At 44.5% G+C, this 19,373-nt stretch overlaps 1 protein-coding gene across 6 annotated transcripts in view; it reads right to left on the bottom strand.

Moving 5' to 3' along the window:
- Positions 1-37: 37 nt before the first annotated feature.
- The window catches only part of ME3 (malic enzyme 3), a 216,541-nt gene continuing 197,205 nt past the window's right edge, over positions 38-19,373 (bottom strand). For 4 of the 6 annotated variants that reach the window (XM_027580268.2, XM_027580263.1, XM_027580264.1 and 1 more), the window contains exons 9-15: positions 14,740-14,837; positions 14,362-14,475; positions 12,631-12,736; positions 11,875-12,017; positions 11,144-11,317; positions 1,616-1,714; positions 38-275 (exon numbers count right to left, since the gene is read on the bottom strand). In XM_027580268.2, the coding sequence (XP_027436069.1) occupies positions 114-275; positions 1,616-1,714; positions 11,144-11,317; positions 11,875-12,017; positions 12,631-12,736; positions 14,362-14,475; positions 14,740-14,837 (896 nt within the window). In that variant the 3' untranslated portion in view covers positions 38-113. The remainder of the gene's footprint in view (positions 276-1,615; positions 1,715-11,143; positions 11,318-11,874; positions 12,018-12,630; positions 12,737-14,361; positions 14,476-14,739; positions 14,838-19,373) is intronic. The other 2 variants (XM_027580266.1, XM_027580265.1) reach the window with 2 other exon arrangements.

Below are 19,373 nucleotides of genomic sequence, written 5' to 3'. Positions count from 1 at the left end.
CTAGAAAGTTCAAAGGAAAAACACAGTGACAAAGATAGCCATTTTAGAACCCATTTATATTGTCAGTGTTACTCTGGGCATGTTCCAGCCTCACAGCAGCCTCTGAGACTGCATCACACTGTTTGAACATTCATGGCTTCCTTGGGCCAAGTATAGCTGTCCAGTGTAAAGGAGTCATAGTCTGGAGTGTAGACCAGGGATCTTACAAAAGCCTCTTTGTCCTTGGGCTCTGGGTAGTAGGAGGCCAGGTTGTGTTTGTACGCGAAGTCGAGGACCTAGGGAAAAACATATTGGCTGAGGAACTGGAACTAAAGAGGAATCTGCCTAAAAGTTGCCTAAAGGTTGCTTGGGAGCCTGTGGGAGGGTAATAGCCCCTGCGGAACCATGAACTGTTGTCCCTGAAGCCACTCGATAGGAGGGATTTTGAGCTTTCGCCTGGGTAGGAAGCTGCGACGTGGTGGAATAAATACTAGGGGGGGATCGAGAGGCCTCAGACTCAAGTCTGCCTCTGCTTCCAAATGCCTGTGGGTCCTCAGCAGTGACATTATCCTTGTTGAGCCTCAGTTTCCTCATATGTAAAGTGGGAATAATGAGACCTTTCTCTGGAGTAGTGTGAGGATAAAATTAGGTAACAGGCAAAATCAGGTTTCTAGTACCTGATATTTTTCCCCCACTAAATGTGGTTGGAATTGGGAGAAGAGCCTGGACATTGTTCTCTGGGTATTAGATATGGTTTCGGAAGAGCATTAATCTCAATATCTCAATAGGGTGGAGCTGGGACTATGAGCTGGACTGTTAGTCTTGAGGGCTGATTCTGGAGCCTACAATGGACAACTCATGCGGAGCACATACTGTTGTGCAATGCATCTTCTGAAATTATTTTTAAAACTTATAGAAAATGTAAAATATATATACTAATAAAAATGATAGTATAATAAACCCTAATGCAACAGTTATCTATATTCAACAGTTATCAATGTTGGGCCAGTCTTTATTGCATTGTGTTCTGATTCTCTGAAAACCCATCATCTCTGCAAAGTCTCTAGGAAGACATTTTTCCTTGGAATATTCCATGAACATGATCATCCTGTGGCCCAGCCTTTCTGAGAAAAAGGGGAGGAATGAGCATTTTCCCTACACTGAGTGTAGAGCTTTCTCACTGTCCTCTTTAACCTTCAGAACTCTGGGAGAGAGGAATTACCATCCCCTTTGGAAAAGGAGGAAACTGAGGCTCGGGAAAGTGAAGTAATTGGCAGAGCTGGGACCTGATAGCCAGAGCTCTTTTCATGATGCTATGAAAATTGACCTTTCTGTATAAATAGGCACTTATGATTCAGTTTTTAAAAATTCCACCCACATTCTGGTCTACAAGACTATGGACTTTGTTGACCTTTTTGCCTGGTGTTTGAGGGGAAATCCAGGAGCTTTCCCAGAACTGGCCTGAGGGGGTGTTGGGGGTGGGGCTCGAGCTGCAGGCAGGGGTTTCTCATCCAGCCTCTGGATGGGAGCTTAGGATGTCTCCACAGCTGCCATCCCCTTAGCTCTCCTAAACTCACAGAGAGAGGAAGTCGTTGAGCCTCACTAGCCATATTACTGGGGGTAGGATGCTCCTTACTTTGATGGCGATTCTCAGAGACACATCTCGGATGGTGCTGAGTGGTGGGTACAGTCTCCCCTGGGACAAATGCTGCTCAGAGACCTCTTGGGCAATTTGCTGGGGAGAGAGAACCGAGAGGAATAAGCTGAGTTTCTGCCTTCCCAGAACAAGCCCAAACCATTATTCCAGAGATTCACCTCGCCCCTCATAGGTGGCCAACCATTGCAGTTCCTGTTGTAGTCTCTGCCCTCTCATGGTCCCAGGGCAGCTTAATACTTGGGCTTTTATTATTTTTTAAAGATTTATTTATTTATTTTAGAGAGTGGGTGAAGGGCAAAGGGAGAGGGAGAGAGAGAAAATGGAGCCCGATGTGGGGCTACATCTCACGACCCTGAGATCATGACCTGAGCTGAAATCAAGAGTCGGACACTTAACCAACTGAGCCATGCAGGTGCCCCAGTGCTTGGGCTTTTAAGCAAAGACACATCCTTTTCTGTACTGTGAGATTGGCTGAGAGTTTAAACTATACAAGACCCTAAATTCTAAAGGAGAATCACTAAGACCAAGGTGAATAAACTTGTGGCTTGTAAAGCAGACTCTCTGGCTGGTCCAGCCTACTGCACAGAGATCCCTGAGACCCTCCCTTCCTGAGTTCCAGCCTCTCCCACATCCTGGGTGCCTACCTAGGTCATCTTGTCTCTCTGTATTCAGAGCTCCTTGAGCTCTCCCTTCCAGTCCTGAGCAAAGGCTTCTTCTGCAGTGAGTGACACCATAAAGGGGCCTTAGGCTTTATCTGAATGAATGCCCTAGGCACAGCATCCTGGGAACAGCCCCTCCCACAGCTTCCTTCCGTGGTTCAGAGCTGGTCTGAGGCCCAGCTCTCCCCCTCAAGCCTCATCCTCCAGCCTCAGGTGCTGGTGCTCAGCCAGCCTTGTGGAACAGCTTCTGTTCTGTGCTGGCTCTGAATCCACTCCCACCCGATCTTTAAATTTGGGAAAAGCCATGGTGCTCTCTGAGAACTGTGTCCCAGAATGGATGAACCAAAGGAGTTGGTCTTGCCTCAGAGTTTGGCTGACTTTATGGATGTGGGCCTCCTCCTCTTCCATCTCATTTTCATGCTCCTATCTCTCCTTTCCATCTATTCATTCCAACATTAACTGAGCTCTATGATATGCCAGGCTCTGTGCTAGTTGCTGAGGATCCATGGCAGAGAAGCCTTTTTCCTCCTGTAGTCTGGAGTCAGTGGACAATTAACAAATAGGTACAACAATTATAACATAGAAGTGAGTGCAAGCAGAGGGGGCACGTAGGCATAGAATAAGGCAGGGCCTGGTCTGCCATGTACAGGAAATCTTCCCGGGAGATGTGACAGCAGCTAAGACCTGCAGGACAAAGTATGAATTACTTGAAAAGGGAGAGGCAACATCACATGCAATTTCTTGGAGAGAATAAGCAGGAGGGAGCATGAGTTCTAGACTGTAAAAAGAACATTGGCTAGGTCAATGGGAGGGGGAGGCTAAAGGCTGGAGAGGAAAGGAGGGCCTGGTGATGACATGCCTTATATGGAAACCATGTGAAGGAGTTTGGGCTTTATCCTGTAAGCACTGAGGAGCCATTCAAATGTCTGAAATGAGCAGAGACATGGACTGGGTTTTCAAGGATTTTTTGGGGGGATAGGTACAGAAGATGGGATCAGAGGGAAGCAGGATTTCCATGGCTAGATCTGCATCTGGAAGAGTTATCCTGCAGAGTGAAGAGATGTATCATGTATGGTGGTCACTTCTCAGATGTTGGGCACTGGTAATGCTCTGCTGCAGCTTGGAGTAAATCATCGGGGGCCATCCTGGTGCTGTCACTGGTCACAAACCCAGTGACCTTGGGCATGTAACTTAGACTCTCTGTGCCTCACTTTCCTTGGGTATCACATAGGAATAATCACTATATTTTACAGAGTTGTCAGGTGGAATGAGATATATAAATCTCCTAAAAGTTATAGTAATTTTTTCCATAGGAAAATCAGATTCAACTTAAATTGTCTTAACTTAAAAGTACCCCTTTCAGAAATATAACTTGCCAGCCCTTTAAAGACCAAACTGTCAGCTCCTAGAAGGGAGGGATCTTGTCCCAATTGCAGCAAGAGATTAATAGGTGGATTGAGGAGAGGTTCCTGTGTAGTTGATGGACACTGTTCATGAAATGATGGAGCTGATCTGTCCCAGTCACTAGGAGGTGGGGGTCTAGATGCCTCTTGGGGTTACAGAGGAAGGCTCTAGCAACCTTCTTCTGTGCAACAGGGGAGTTTGCTTTCAGGCTAATTTCAAGCAGGAAATGACTCTTCCCATCCAATGGGGGGGGGGGATTCAAACAGCTCCACCCACAGCCACGGGACACCACCACCACTGAGAGAGCAATAAGAAGAAATACACAGAAGAGTCACACAAGATGGACAGAGGCCCATGGCACAAAGCCATAGCCAGTGTGCAATGGGGGAGGCTGACAAACCTTTAGGAGACACTACTTGCATATTCTTGTGGAGTCAGTGCTCAAAGACTAAGATTTAGTAAGAAGGAACCTAGAACATGAGATAGTTCCTTGTGGGACTCATAGAAGAGGAGCCTGCTGGGGCTATGTAGAAGCCCTTCCCATGTCTTGCTGGTCTGGGGCGCTCACCAGTGCCATGGCAAGGGGGAAATGCAATCGTGTCAGAAATCACAGTAGAGCCTTTGGAGCTTATTGGGGATAAATATATTTAGTATTTGTTTATAGTTTTGATTAGTTTAACCTTCCTAAAGAGACATTTCTATGGTTTCCTCAGAGTGAAGATAAATGTGAAGTGCTGGTATTTAGTAAACACGTGGTAGATGTAAGCCACTGTAGCTGTTAGTACTAGCAGTCGTTATTAGGAATGTAGGCTGTCATTCTTAACGAATTCTTTCATTGTTTTCATCATGTCCAGTGAAGACTCATTTTGAGAGTGCTCCTAGGAAGAGAGCTGGAGCAGGGGCACCCCTGTATCTGTGTTCAAGATCCGGGTCCTCAGAGTAGGCAAACCAGGCTTGCAGCTTATCCCTTCCTTACAGAAAGCTGCCCTAGTGGAGCTTATTCTGCAACAGGTTACCCTGGTAAAGTGGCCAAGATCAGTGGTCGGAAGAATCCATTGCTGGTCATGGTCCATGAGCCTTGTTTCAGATGGCTCTGGTGGCCTTGCCTCTGTTTCAGGCATGTATGTGAGCACTGCTGGGAGGCAAGAAGCAGCCTGAAGTATGTCCCCTCACTGCCAGTGCCTCCTGCCAATACCTCCTCCCATTGACTCTTCATTATCTTCCCTTAAAAATGTTGTGTGTGGAGGAGAAAAGATGGCAGAGGAGTAGGGGACACTTTCAACTGGTCCCCTGAATTGAGCTGGATATCTACCAGACCACTCTGAACACCCATGAAATCAGCCTGAGATGTAAGAAGATAGATCTGGATCTCTACAAACAGAATATCGCACATGGTTGGTTTCGAGGTACAAAGCAGGGATCCGTGATTCCGCGACCAGATATAGGAGGATAAATGGCAGCGGGAGGAAGCCTGGCTGTGGGGATCCTACACTGCCAGTGAGTGATAGCCTCCCCTGCTGGGGACGGGGCACAGACTCGCAGACTGGAGGCGGGGAAAAGACTTTAGGGCAGCCCCCCAATGGAAACCCGGAGCGGCAGGGCCATGCATGCGAACTGGGGGCGGCTGGTGGTTCTAGAAGCACAAAGGGCAGAGACGAGCCCTGACCAGGAGACGAGGACTGGGAGCGCTGTTGAGGGGCACACCACCCAGGATGCTGTAGTTTATAGCAGCACAGAGAGATACGGGAGATAGTGTGCCTGGAGAGCTCACTGAAGAACAGACTGCGGGAGGGAGCATGAGTTCTAGACTGTAAAAAGAACATTGGCTAGGTCGATGGGAGGGGGCAGAGGCAGAGGGTTGGAAACAGTCTCTTCTGCTCTGAGGCAGAGGGTTGGAAATGGTCTCTTCTGCTCTGACTCATGGAAGAGACATGGAAAGCCTCTAGGGAAAGCCGCCAGAGAACAAAAGCCCCAAAAAACCGGTTTCCACTGAGACCATCCCCCACCACAGGGAGGGCAGGGCAACTCTGCCCAAACAGGGTTGCCTGAGTAACAGCGAGGCAGGCTCCTCCCCCAGAAGACAAGCTGGGAAAACAAGAGGCCAGCAACCCTAAGGTCCTTAGAAAACAGGTGCATCTTGCTAGGGTTGTGGTCAATAATTTGGACTCTGTACATTCCCTCAACCACCCATCAACAGAATGACTAGGAGGAGGAACCCCCCAAATAGGAAAGACTCAGAGACTATGACTTATGCCACAGATTTACAAATGGATTCAGATATAACCAAGATGTCAGAGATGGAATTCAGGGTAGCAATTGTGAAGACAATAGCTAGAATGGAGAAATCAATTAATGCAACATAGAGTCTCTAAGGGCAGAAATGAAAGCTGAATTGGCAGAACTTAAAAATGCTATCAATGAGATCCAATCCAATCTAGATAATCTAACAGCTAGGGTAAGTGAGGCAGAAGAACGAATTAGTGACCTGGAAGACCATTTAACAGATAAAAAGGGAAAAGAGGAGGGCAGGGAAAAACAACTCAGAATCCATGAAAATGGAATCAGAGAAATAAGTGACACCATGAAGTGTTCCAATGTCAGAATTATTGGAATCCTGGAGGGGGTGGAGAGACAGAGAGGACTAGGAGATATATTTGAGCAAATCGTAGCTGAGAACTTCCCTAATCTGGGGAATGAAACAAACATTCATGTCCTAGAGGCAGAGAGGACCCCTCCCAAGATCAAGGAAAACAGGCCAATGCCCCGGCATATAATAGTAAAACTTGCAAATCAGAATCAAGGAGGCCATCTTAAGGGCAGTTAGAGGGAAGAGATTCCTTATGTACAAAGGGAGGAACATCAGAATAACATCAGACCTATCCACAGAGACCTGGCAAGCCAGAAAGGCCTGGCAAGACATATTCAGGGTACTAAATGAGAAGAACATGCAGCCAAGAATACTTTATCTGGCAAGGCTCTATTTTGGAATGGATGGAGAGACGCAGAGTTTCCAAGACCAGAAGAAACTGAAAGAATATGTGACCACCAAGCTGGCCCTGCAAGAAGTATTAAGGGGGGGGGTTCTATAAAAGAAGAAAGACCCCAAGAGGGATATAGAACAGAAATTTACAGAGATGATCTATAAAAACAACGTCTTCACAGGCAACATGATGACAATAAATTCATATCTTTCAATAATCACTCTCAATGTGAACGGCCTAAATGCTCCCATAAAATGGCACAGGGTTGCAGATTGGATAAAAAGACAGGACCCATCCATATGCTGTTATCTACAAGAAGCTCATTTAAAGATACGTCCAGATTGAAAGTGAAGGGATGAGGTCCATCTTCCATGCCAACGGACCTCAAAAGAAAGTTGGGGTAGCAATTCTTTTATCAGACAAATTGGATTTTAAGCTAAAGACTGTAGAGACACAGAAGGACACTATATCATTCTTAAAGGCTCTATCCAACAAGAAGATCTAACAGTTGTAAATATCTATGCCCCCAACACGGGAGCAGCCAACTACATAAGCCAACTGTTTAACCAAAATAAAGAGTCATATTGATAATAATGTTAATAGTAGGAGACCTCAATACTCCACTCTCAGCAATAGACAGATCATCTAAGCAGAAAATCAACAAAGAAACAAGAGCTTTGAATGACACACTGGACCAGATGGACCTCATAGATATATACAGAACATTCCACCCCCAAACAATAGAATATTCATTCTTCTTGAGTGCACATAGAACTTTCTTCAGAATAGACCACATACTGGGTCACAAATCAGGTCTCAACCGATACCAAAAGATTGAAATTAATTCCCCTCATATTCTCAGACCATAATGCTTTAAAACTGGAACTCAGTCACAAGAAAAAATTTGGCAGAAATTCAAATACTTGGAAGCTAAAGACCACTCTGCTCCAGAATGTTCCGGAAATCAAAGAAGAACTTAAACAATTCATGGAAACCAACGAGAATGTAAACACATCGGTCCAAAACCTATGGGACAGTGCAAAGGTGATCCTAAGGGGGAAATATATAGCCATCCAAGCCTCATTCAAAAAACAGAAAAATCTCGAATTCACCAACTAATTTTACACCTTAAAGAACTAGAGAAAAAGCAACAAATGATGCCTAAGCCATGCATTAGAAGAGAAATAATTAAGATTAGAGCAGAGATCAATGAATTAGAAACCAGAAACACAGTAGATCAGATCAACGAAACGAGAAGCTGGTTCTTTGAAAGAATTAATAAGATCGATAAACCACTGGCCAGACATATCCAAAAGAAATGAGAAAGGACCCAAATTAATAAAATTATGAATGAAAGGGGAGAGATCACAACTAACACCAAGGAAAGAGAAATAATTATTAGAAATTATTATCAACAACACTATGCCAATAAATTAAGCAACCTGGAAGAAATGGATGCCTTCCTGGAAATCTATAAACTACCAAGACTGAAACAGGAAGAAATTGACAACCTAAATAGACCAATAACCAGTAACGAGATTGAAGCAGTGATCAAACACCTCCCAAAAAACGAGAGTCCAGGGCCTGATGAAATCCCTGGGGAATTCCACCACAAACATTCAAAGAAGAAATACCTATTCTCCTGAAGCTGTTTCAAAAAATAGAAACAGAAGGAAAGCTACCAGACTCATTCTATGAGGCCAGCATTACCTTAATCCCCAAACCAGGCAAAGACCCCATCAAAAAGGAGAATTTCAGACTGATATCCCTGATGAATATGGATTCCAAAATTCTCAACAAAATCCTAGCTAATAGGATCCAACAATACATTAAAAGGATCATCCACCATGACCAAGTGGGATTTATCCCCGGGATGCAAGGGTGGTTCAACATTCGCAAATCAATCAATGTGATACAACATATTAATAAGAGGAGAGAGAAGAACCATAATGGTCCTCTCAATTGATGCAGAAAAAGCATTTGACAAAACAAGGCAGGAAACATCCTTTCCTGATTACAACTCTTGAGAATATAGGGATAGAAGGAACATTCCTCAAGTTCATAAAATCCATCTATGAAAAACCCACAGCAAATATCATCGTCAACGGGGAAAAGCTGAGAGCCTTTCCCTTAAGATCAGGAACACAACAAGGATGCCCACTCTTGCCACTATTGTTCAACATAGTACTAGAAGTCCTAGCAACAGCAATCAGAAAACAGAAATAAAAGGTATTCAAATTGGCAAAGAAGATGTCAAACTCTCTCTCTTGGCAGATGACATGATACATTATGTGGAAAACCCAAAAGACTCCACCCCCAAACTACTAGAACTCATAACAGCAATTTAGTAATGTGGCAGGATAGAAGACCAATGCACAGAAATCAGTTGCTTTCTTATACACTAACAGTGCAGTTGTAGAAAGAGAAATTAGAGAAACGATTCCATTTATAATAGCACCAAAAACCATAAGATACCTCAGAATAAACCTAACCAAAGAGGTAAAGGATCAACAACAGAATACTCATAAAAGAAATTGAAGAAAACACAAAAAGATAGAAAAATATTCCATGCTCATGGATCAGAAGAATAAACATTGTTAAAATGTCTATGCTGCCCAGAGCAATCTATACCTTCAATGCCATCCCGATCAAAATTCCAATGACATTTTTCAAAGCCCTGGAACAAACAATCCTAAAATCCGTATGGAGTCAGAAAAGACCCCGAACCGCAAAGGAAATGTGGAAAAAGAAAAACAAAGCTGGGGGCATCACGTTGCCTGATTTCAAGCTATATTACAAGGCAGTGATCACCAAGACAGCATGGTACTGGCACAAAAACAGACATATAGACCAATGGAACAGAATAGAGAGCCCAGATATGGACCCTCAACTCTATGGTCAACTAACCTTCAACAAATCAGGAAAAAATATCCAATGGAAAAAAGACAGTCTCTTCAATAAATGGTGCTGGGAAAATTGGACAGCTATATACAGAAGAATGAAACTCGACCATTCTCTTACACCATACACAAAGATAAACTCAAAATGGATGAAAGACCTCAATGTGAGATAGGAATCCATCAAAATCCTAGAGGAGAACATAGGCAGTAACCTCTTCAACATCAGCCACAGCAACTTCTTTCAAGACAAGTCTCCAAAGGCAAAGGAAACAAAAGCAAAAATGAACTTTTGGGATTTCATCAAGATAAAAAGCTTCTGCACAGCAAAGGAAACAGTCAACAAAACAAAGAGGCAACCCACGGAATGGGAGAAGATACTTGAAATGACACTACAGACAAAGGGCTGATATCCAAGATCTATAAAGAACATCTCAAACTCAACACCCAAAAAACAAATAAGTCATAAAATGGGCAGAAAGACATGAACTGACACTTCTCCAAAGAAGACACACAAATGGCTAACAGACACATGAAAAAATGTTCATCATAATTAGCCATCAGGGAAATTCAAATCAAAAACACATTGAGATACCACCTTACACCAGTTAGAGTGGCAAAAATGGACAGGGAAAGAAACAACAAATGTTGGAGAGGTTGTGGAGAAAGGGGAACCCTCTTACACTGTTGGTGGGAATGCAAGTTGGTACAGCCACTTTGGAAAACAGTGTGGAGGTTCCTCAAAAAGTTAAAAATAGAGATACCCTATGACCCAGGAATTGCACTCCTGGGTATTTACCCCAAAGATACAGATGTAGTGAAAAGAAGGGCCATATGCACCCCAATGTTCACAGCAGCAATGTCCGCAATAGCCAAACTGTGGAAAGAGCCAAGATGCCTTTCAACAGATGAATGGATAAAGAAGATGTGGTCCATATATACGATGGAATATTACTCAGCCATCAGAAAGGATGAATACCCAACATTTGCATCAATATGGACAGAAGTGGAGGAGATAATGCTAAGTGCAATAGGTCAAGCAGAGAAAGTCAATTATCATACGGTTTCACTTATTTGTGGAACATAAGGAATAGCATGGAGGACATTAGGAGAAGGAAGGGAAAAATGAAGGGGGGGAAATCAGAGGGAGAGATGAACCATGAGAGACTATGGACTCTGGGAAACAAACTGAGGGTTTCAGAGGGGAGGGGGGTGGGGGGATGGTTTAGCCTGGTGATTGGTATTAAGGAGGGCACATATTGCATGCAGCACTGGGTGTTATACACAAACAATGAATCATGGAACACTACATCAAAAACTAATGATGTACTGTATGGTGACAAACATAATTTTAAAAAAATGTTGTGTGTGTTCTGAGAGAAGTTTAAGCCTCAAGGTGATCTTGAGAGAAGCTTGAGGTTCAAGCATTGAGGATCTACTGCTGCCTTAAGGGGCAAGTAGGTAGAAGAGAGGAGAGAAGGAATCTTTGGGGGCCCAGTGTAGGACCCGGTATAGAAGACAGGCCCGATTGGGAGCATGCACGCAAGGGAGCAGGGACAGCGATACCTCTGCTGTCAGGAGGAAGATCTCATCTGGGATGTGCCGGACCCCGCCAGCAATGACTCCCAGAGCCACTCCAGGGAACACGTAGGCATTGTTTCCTTGCCCAGGAATGAAGGTCTTGCCATCTTCCAGAGTCACACTCTTAAAGGGACTTCCACTAGCAAAGATCCCTCGGCCCTGGAGGCAGGGAGAAAAGCAGAGATGGAGCCTGGAGATGGGTTTCAGGCAGTAACGGTGGCCTAGTTTTATCTCCCAAATGTCAAACCCTTCTTCATTCCCTCCCACATGCTCAGCATTGTGCTGAGCACACTGCAGGTGCTGAAAGCACACTTGTTCATTTGACCGGAAAGTTTAGCTCCCACTGAGTTACCTGGCAGCCAAGAAATCACTGAAAGGTGAAGGTTTTTAATCTATCACCTCCTGAGTGGGCTAACCCAGGACACAACAGGAATGCAGGTGACCTAGAGTCTATGAATGCCTCAGGTTCTGGTCAAAGTTCTATGTTACTAGAGGAACCTTGAGCAGTATAACATGAGGATGAGAGCTTGGGCTTTGGAGCGAGACCTGGGTTTGAGGGCCAGCTCCACTCATTAGCTCTGTGACCTCGGGCAAGTTATTTCATCTTTCTGAACCTCAGTTTTCTCATCAGGGATGGGGATTTTTCTTTACCCTCATAGGGTTACTCATAATATTACTATGTCCTCAGCCTGGGGAAGGAAGGACTCCCCGCTGACCTCAGTGACCCGGTAGCACTTCTCAGCCGTGCACTCGGCCTTGCTGGTGGGGTTGCTCAGGGCAAAGATGATAGGGCGCTCGTGGAAGGAGGCCATGTCCCTCAGAATCTGCTCCGTGAAGGCTCCTGCGATGGCAGCAACACCTACAGGGAAAAGGGGGGTTGTAGGGATGCCTACTCTTTATAAACACCCCATTCCTCTCCTGGTGATGGTCATGGGGGGGACTTGGTACAACGTGGAAGACTCAGGAATCTTGGAGATAGCATCTGCCATAGGGATGGATAGAGGGAGCTGAAGAGAAAAGGGTCTTCTTGGTTCAGCTGGGTGAGACCTCCTCTTAATCCTTGAGGGAACACTGGTCCCTTCAGGTCCCTGCCCGGATAAGATGTCCTGTGAAGGCATTCCTGGGCAAAGTCCTTTAGAGTGCGTGCCTCTCCCAATATAGGGAGAGATGCCAGTTTCCCCTCTTTGGGAGAGCAGTGCTCACTTCCTCTCAGAGAGACCAGCCCTGTGCTTTTCCACTGCACTGTATAATTCTGCATCACTAAGCCCCAACTTAGTGCCTTAGTTCTATGGTTTTTATACAGTAGTCACTCAGTGAAAGACTGTGGCACTGAGGTGGACATGGGATCGGTGAGACAGCAGTACTTCCATCAATTACTCATGGAATTAGTAATTACTGCTGGCTGAGCCTTAGTTTCCACCTGCAAGTCAAGGTTAGCTGGGCTGGACAGTGGGACTTCTGCCTTCTCCTACCTATGATGGCCGTGGGCTTCACCAGCCTCACCACCTCCTCCAGGCTGTTCACTTCAGGGTGGTCCTGGGCAAACATCTCCTTCTCATGGTTCAGGTGGTTCCTTCCCTGCAGGGAAAGGAAAACATGATGCCGGGCAGTAAAAATTGATTGGCTGGACGTGGATGCCTCTGCAGATCCTGAGAGCATTCCCCGGAGAGCCCTGTGCTTCGGTCTGAGCTGTCAGAAGCCTTGTCGCTCATCCTCTTGATCAGATCTCCTGGTAAAACCTAAGGTGGAACCTAAGGACTTTAATGTGTGTTTTGTCATAGTGTGGGGGTGTGTGTGGGTTTCTTTAGCCCAGACCACACATGGAGAATCCCTAAAGACTTTCTTTGCACTTTTAGGGACATGGCTTCCTGGGACAGAACAGAAAGGCTCTCATGAAATACCTGAGTCTGACCAAGACCATTGGCCCCAAGGTGTCCAGCACTCAGAGCCAGTTGAGGGATGGGGGCCTGAGCCATCAGGGTCAGAAAGCTAATTTGAATGTATTGTACAAGAGCCATTGGCCTCCCTGTGAACAATAATAAGCTAAACCCCAGGACAGGCTTGCAATGGCTGGCTGTTCCCACAAGCTCAGGATCCTTACATTTCTTCAAATAGGAGTCAGGGTTTGACAGGCCAGTAAATGGTACAGATCTTCTGATGACTCCTTTGGGTCAGCTGGCCTCATGAGAATCAGAGTGAAGACTTGAGTAGGGGTAAGCTTACTGGGATAAGCAAAATAATGTTGAAAGGTGGCAAGAGGGAAGTGTGGCAGCCTCTTGTGGCTTTTACCTTTGCTGCATTATGCTCTGGAATGACCTGGGCTGGGAGGAGGATCTGGCTCTCTATGAGATAACAGAAAGTCAGTTTCTATTTCTTCTAGTCTTGGTCGAGAGCCACATGTACTTCCCCCATTCCTATCTCTGTCATCTTTTTTAAAAAAAGTCTCTCGCTGACATTCTCTGTTAGTGGAATTTTGCATTATTTTTGGGCATTAAAACTTGGAGCTCTCAGTGAAGTCCTAAGGGTGGAGGCCATTTAAATGTGCCCCTCACCATAGTCCAGTCAGAAGCTGGACTGTTTCTCATTCATTCTTGCACTCATACCTCAAACATTACACACACATTACATGCCAGGCATTGATATGAAGACTATAAAGCCTAATGGGGAGAGAGACAATTAAAAGGGCAACTGCCCTACAGTGAGGCAAGTACAATGTATGGAGGGGGACAGCTACATGAGCATAAATGTAGGAAATGGACTGAGACCTAGATGCTCAGAGAAAGTGTCTTGGAGGAGGTAAGAGAAGACAAGGAGGAAGCAGATGGGGTTGAGGGTTGAGAGTGGGTGTGTGGCAAAAGAGAAGGGCATTTGAGGCAGAAGAACAAAATATGTAAGGATGTGGACAAGAAGAGCATGTTATGTTTGGAAAACTATGGTTTACTGTGGCTGGAGGTTACTACAAGGCAGGAAGTGGTGGGAGATAAAGCTGTGGGCATGCATACACACACTTGCCCACATATTCAAAGCTTTTGGACAGAGCAGTTAAGGCTACTTTGGGATGTGTCTTCTGCTTTGGAGGTTAGAACATTACCCCCCGTTGCTCTGTTTTTTGTCTGAGCACTTTCTCCCATGGAGACCTCTTATAGTCCAGTTCCAATAGCTGTAGGTGTCAGGAGACCTCTAAGTCTCCAGACTGACAGTACCTTGACAATGAGCCCCTTGGAGTCCACCATCCAGATCTTCTTTGTGGCCTCTGCCTTGGGTATGCCTTCTTTCTCTAGGGCCATGACAAGGAGGTGGGCGATGCCCATGGCTGCCTGGGAGGTACCATATGGTGGATGTTCAGATACAAGGCAAACAGCTGCTCAGCATTTATCAGAATCTTTACCAAGATCCTCTCTTGTCTGCACCTTTCCCCCTTCTCCTGGGAGGCCCAGGAGTCCTTGAGACACCCAAATGTTGGTGTCTAGACAGCTGCAATTATCACAATATACCTGTGCTGCTTCCTCTTCTCTGAACCCCTGAACGCCTCCCTTCCTTCATGCTTCTCCACCCATCCTTGTTCTCCTGATGGTACCTACCTCACCTGCACCTTGGAAAACAAACACGTGATTGGAGAGCTTGTTCTTGGTGATTCGCAGAGCAGCCAGGATCCCTGCCACAGCGACAGAGGCTGTGCCTGCAACAGAGCGCACTGAGATCAGTCTCTGGCCACTGGCTCCCCACCCCTAAGGGAAGACTCTTGGCAGAGTTCCCCACACCTAGAATGTGCGGCAGAACAAGCAACTCTCCCTAGCCCTTACAGAGGTCAAGTCTATAGGCATGCAGGTTTTGGAGCAAGTATATACCCTGTTTATAGATAACTTTTCTTTTGGGAAACAGCTCCTGGATTGTGACTGGACCCTGGGAGAGAGGATCAGTTAGTCAGGTGCTGCTACCACCATCATTCATAAATGAAATGACAAGGACAAGTATAATAGAAGCAGAAAAGAAGTGTGAGCCTCACAGAATAATTTGTTTAAGGGATAAATGGATTGAAAGCAAATTAAAAATGAGACCACAAACTAGCCATGAGATATTAAGTGACCATGTGATCTGAGCTGCCTATCTTATCCACCAAGTCATAAGGTTGGTGTGCCCAGTAGCATACCATCATCAGTGGCTTGAGCCCGTCTGGAAGGTACAAGTAAGTTGCATAAGCAGGTGGTTCAGACTCATTTGACACCTTCTTCTGCTGCATGATTTCTTCTCCTTCATTGCACACCTAGGGACTCACTAGGGATTCCTTACAACCAAGGAGAAAGAAGCTTGGGCTTGGTTTACCGATTATTGTTAATGATATACTGGCATCAATGAGAAGTTTCTGGTTGCAGCTACACAGCTCCAGTAAAAGGTAGCCCCAAAGAGTGATAGTGAGAAAAATATTCCTAATGGATAGGACTTCAAGTTGTAAATTTGGTTGTCCATTTTGGTCTAAGAGATGGCTAGGTCTACATTGATTCATGGGCAGTTGCTAATGGTTTGGTTGATGGTCAGGGACTTAGAATAGAATAAATAGTAAGACTGGTGATGAGGAAGTCTGGGGAAGGGGTGTGTGGATGGACCTCTTGGGATAGGTATAGAGTGCAAACATATTTGTGCCACATAGGAAAGTTCACCAAAGGGTGTAATGAAATAGGTTCCCTCAATCAGGTGGACAAATGGCATGTCCTGTGTATCTTAGCATCCTTCTCCAGCCACCTAGGATTTACTCCATGAGTTTATGTACAAAGTAGCCATGGTGGCAAGGACGGAAGCTATGCATGGACTTCCTCTCATGAAGGCTGACCTACTATTCCTACTGCTGAATGATTAACCTGTCAATGGCAGAGACTAATATGGAGCTCCTGGTATGGCACCATTCCCTGGGAGGACTGTCTACCTGGCAGCAAGATTACATTGGACTCTTTCCATTATAGACAGGAAAGAGATTTATCCTCCCTGGAATAAACAAATATTCTGGATATAGATTTTCTTCCCCTGTATATAATACTTGGCCAGTGCCATAATGTGTGGATGTTTGGAATCTGTGGATGTCCTAGTCATCATCCTGGTATATTCCAGACAATAAGGTTCTAATCAAGGAATTCATTTTACTGTACTAGAAGTGAAGCACTAGGCTTATGCCCCTGGAATTCAGTGGTCTTAATATGTACTCTGCCACCCAGAAGCAGCTGGCCTTATAGATCAGTAGAATGGGCTACCAAAGACTTACCCAAGACTCAGTTGGTAACACTCTATGAAGCTGTTGAAGTTCTATCTTACAGGATGCAGTATAAGATTTGACTTAGCAAACAATACATTGTGCTCTTTCTCCCATAGCCAGAATACTTGGGTCTGGAAATCAAGGAATTGAAGTGGAAGTGGTTCCTTTCACCATTTCACCTAATACGTTACTTGCAGAAATTTTGCTTCCTGTCCCTTCAGTTCTGTGCTCTCTGGATTGGAGGTGTTGGTTCCCAAGAGACAAACACTTCCATAAGAGTTCACAACATGGTTCTACCAAATGGAGAGTTGAGACTTCCACCTGGCCATTTGGTTCTCTTTTTTTTGCCATGAAACCAGTGGACAAAGAAAGACAGGGTTACTTTACTGGCTGTCATCAGGCTATTTGATGACCGAGGGGCAACGGAGGACAGAAGGGACTAGATCCGAGCCCAGGGGATCCTCTGGGGTGTGTCTTAGTACTTGCATGCTCATTAGGAGATGTTAATGAATACTACTGCAACAAAAGAGAGGCAGGACCACTGAGGATTCACATCCTTCAGAGAGAAAGGTTTATATCATCCCACTAAAGAACCCTGGCCAACCGAGGTCCTCTCTAAGGACAAGAAAACATGGAATGGGAGGTTGAGGAAGAAATGTATAAGCAACAACTATGGCCTCATGACTGATTACAGAAACAAGGAATATAGCAGCTATGCATAATTTCTTCCTTGATGATTATGTGATTTACGTAATGGTATATATTAGCTAATTTATTCTCCCTCTCCTTCCTCTTATTTTTTATATAAGTATTGTTGGAGGTTAATTCTACAGTTTAGTCTTTAGGTGACAGAATTTTCAAATGTGACTGTGACTGAGTTTAAAGAGTAGTTAATCCTGCCCAGAGATGGGTAGTGTGACTATTTTCCAGAGATGAATAAAATGACTGTAGAGACTTTGCTCCTCCCCATTTTGGGGAGAAGGTGAGAATGTCTTCATTTGTTGGAAAGATGTATTTTATTAGGTATTTTGTTAGAGTTGTTTTTGTTGTTGTTTGGAAGTACCAGTGTATAGAACTGTGTGTATGGATGCTGAACAGTTGAAAGGATGGACTGTGCCAATTATCGGGTAATTGTTTCTCAGTTTCAAACCCACCCTTCACTTGGCTTTGTCTGCAAACCACTTCCCAGCTTTGCCAACTGGCTCTATGCTGGGCTCTGCCAATAACTGGCACCAGAGGGTGACGGAAGGGCTAGGTGAGGGGGACAGAATGCTTTTTCCAGCATCACCCCTGCCTTGTAAGATTGACGGATAAAATGTAGGACACTTAACTTTGAATTTTTGATAAACAACAAATAACTTCTTTTTTAGTGTATGTCCCATGCAATATTATTATAAATATTCTAAAAAGTTATTCATTATTTACCTGAAATTCAAATTTAAGTAGGTATGCTGCATTTTCATCTTGCTAAATCTGTAAACCCCACAGCCTAGGTTTTCCAATTCTACAGCAACAGAATATTCTAGAAGCAGCAGTTCAATTCAGTTTGCAGTTTGTCCATCACTTGCAGAACTAGCCGTGTAGCGCACCCCTCAGAGACACCAACACTAACGGACTGCTGCCTGGTCTTCTCTTTGTTCCCTAGCCTCAGGGCTGGGAGCAGGTCCTTAGGGCTTTTCATTTTTAAAATACATAATAAGCAATACTTTGTACCAAGTCTTCTCTGTTAAAGCAACTGGTGTAGACCCTGACTTACAGTTCACAATAAAGTAATCACATGAGCACTGTTAGCTTCCATGATAGTCAAAGAAACGGAAGTTATAGTGGGACTACTTATGGGCTGTTAAAGTTGCACAAATCAAAGAATTTGATGTCATCCAAGGCTGGTGAGGGAGTAGTGAAAAGTAAAAAGTTCCAGCATAAATTGTATTTTAAAATGCTATGACCTTTTTTGGAAAACTATTTCCCAGTATAGACCAAAGGCATAAAATGTTTGTGCCCTTTAACTTCATACTTCTACTTTTGGGAAGCTATGTATGGAAAAATCCACAACGCATGTCCTAGGATATTTATGACTGTGTTATTTATAATACGGAATGACTGGAAATAAGTTAAACATCTAACAAAGGAGTAAGAGTTAAGTAAATTAGCTAGTGTGGACATATATTGCATCCATTAAAAATGATCATTATGAAGATGATGTGGCAACATAGAAAATGCTATTAAGTTTTTAACTTATGTCAGATATTGTTCTAAGTGCTTCACATGTCTAACTGTAAAGATGTTTATTTATTTAATCCTAACTATTATCATCCTCATTTTACAGCCTGGGAAAATGAAGTACAGAGTAGTTTGCTGAGTTATCCAAGATCATATAACAGAGTGAAAATCTGAAGGGAATCAGCGAATCCCAGGGAATCAGGTTCTAGGCCTTGTGCTCTTAACCATTAGACTATGCTTCACTGAGTTAGTTGGAAGGAAGAGAACCTTAAAAGATCTACATGTCATGATTCTATTTGTAATGAAACACACACACGGAATCTGGAAGGAACAACAAAATACTAAAGGTTGCAGGGTGGGAATATGAGTGAATTTTCTGTTTTCTCTTTCCAGTTATCTAAGGCGTTTGTGTTTTGTAGCTCTGGGAAAGGGCCTTTTCCCAGAATATGGGCTAGATTTGTGCCTGGCTTAGAGGGCATGTGTTGGGCTAAGACAGGGGACATAGAAAACAGCTGGTGCCTAATAAATGCACATTCATCATTATGGACATCAGAAGGCAGGACCCGAGGTAGGAACACAGAAGGTGGAGTGCAGGCTCTCCAGCCTTCACACAGGAAGCCTGGAGAAATAAAGTGTCACAGGGTCCCACAGCCTGGGCTGAGGACTACTGGGGGCTTTCCTAACACCCTTCTGAGGGTCCCTGAGGAGCTCACTGTGCATGTACTGAGGGACTGCCAGGTGACAGGCACC

This window comes from Zalophus californianus, chromosome 11 (genome assembly GCF_009762305.2).
Source record: "Zalophus californianus isolate mZalCal1 chromosome 11, mZalCal1.pri.v2, whole genome shotgun sequence".
NCBI classification, from domain to species: Eukaryota; Metazoa; Chordata; class Mammalia; order Carnivora; family Otariidae; genus Zalophus; species Zalophus californianus.
The sequence above is the reverse complement of the archived record's forward strand: the minus strand, read 5'-3'. Positions and strand labels throughout refer to the sequence as shown.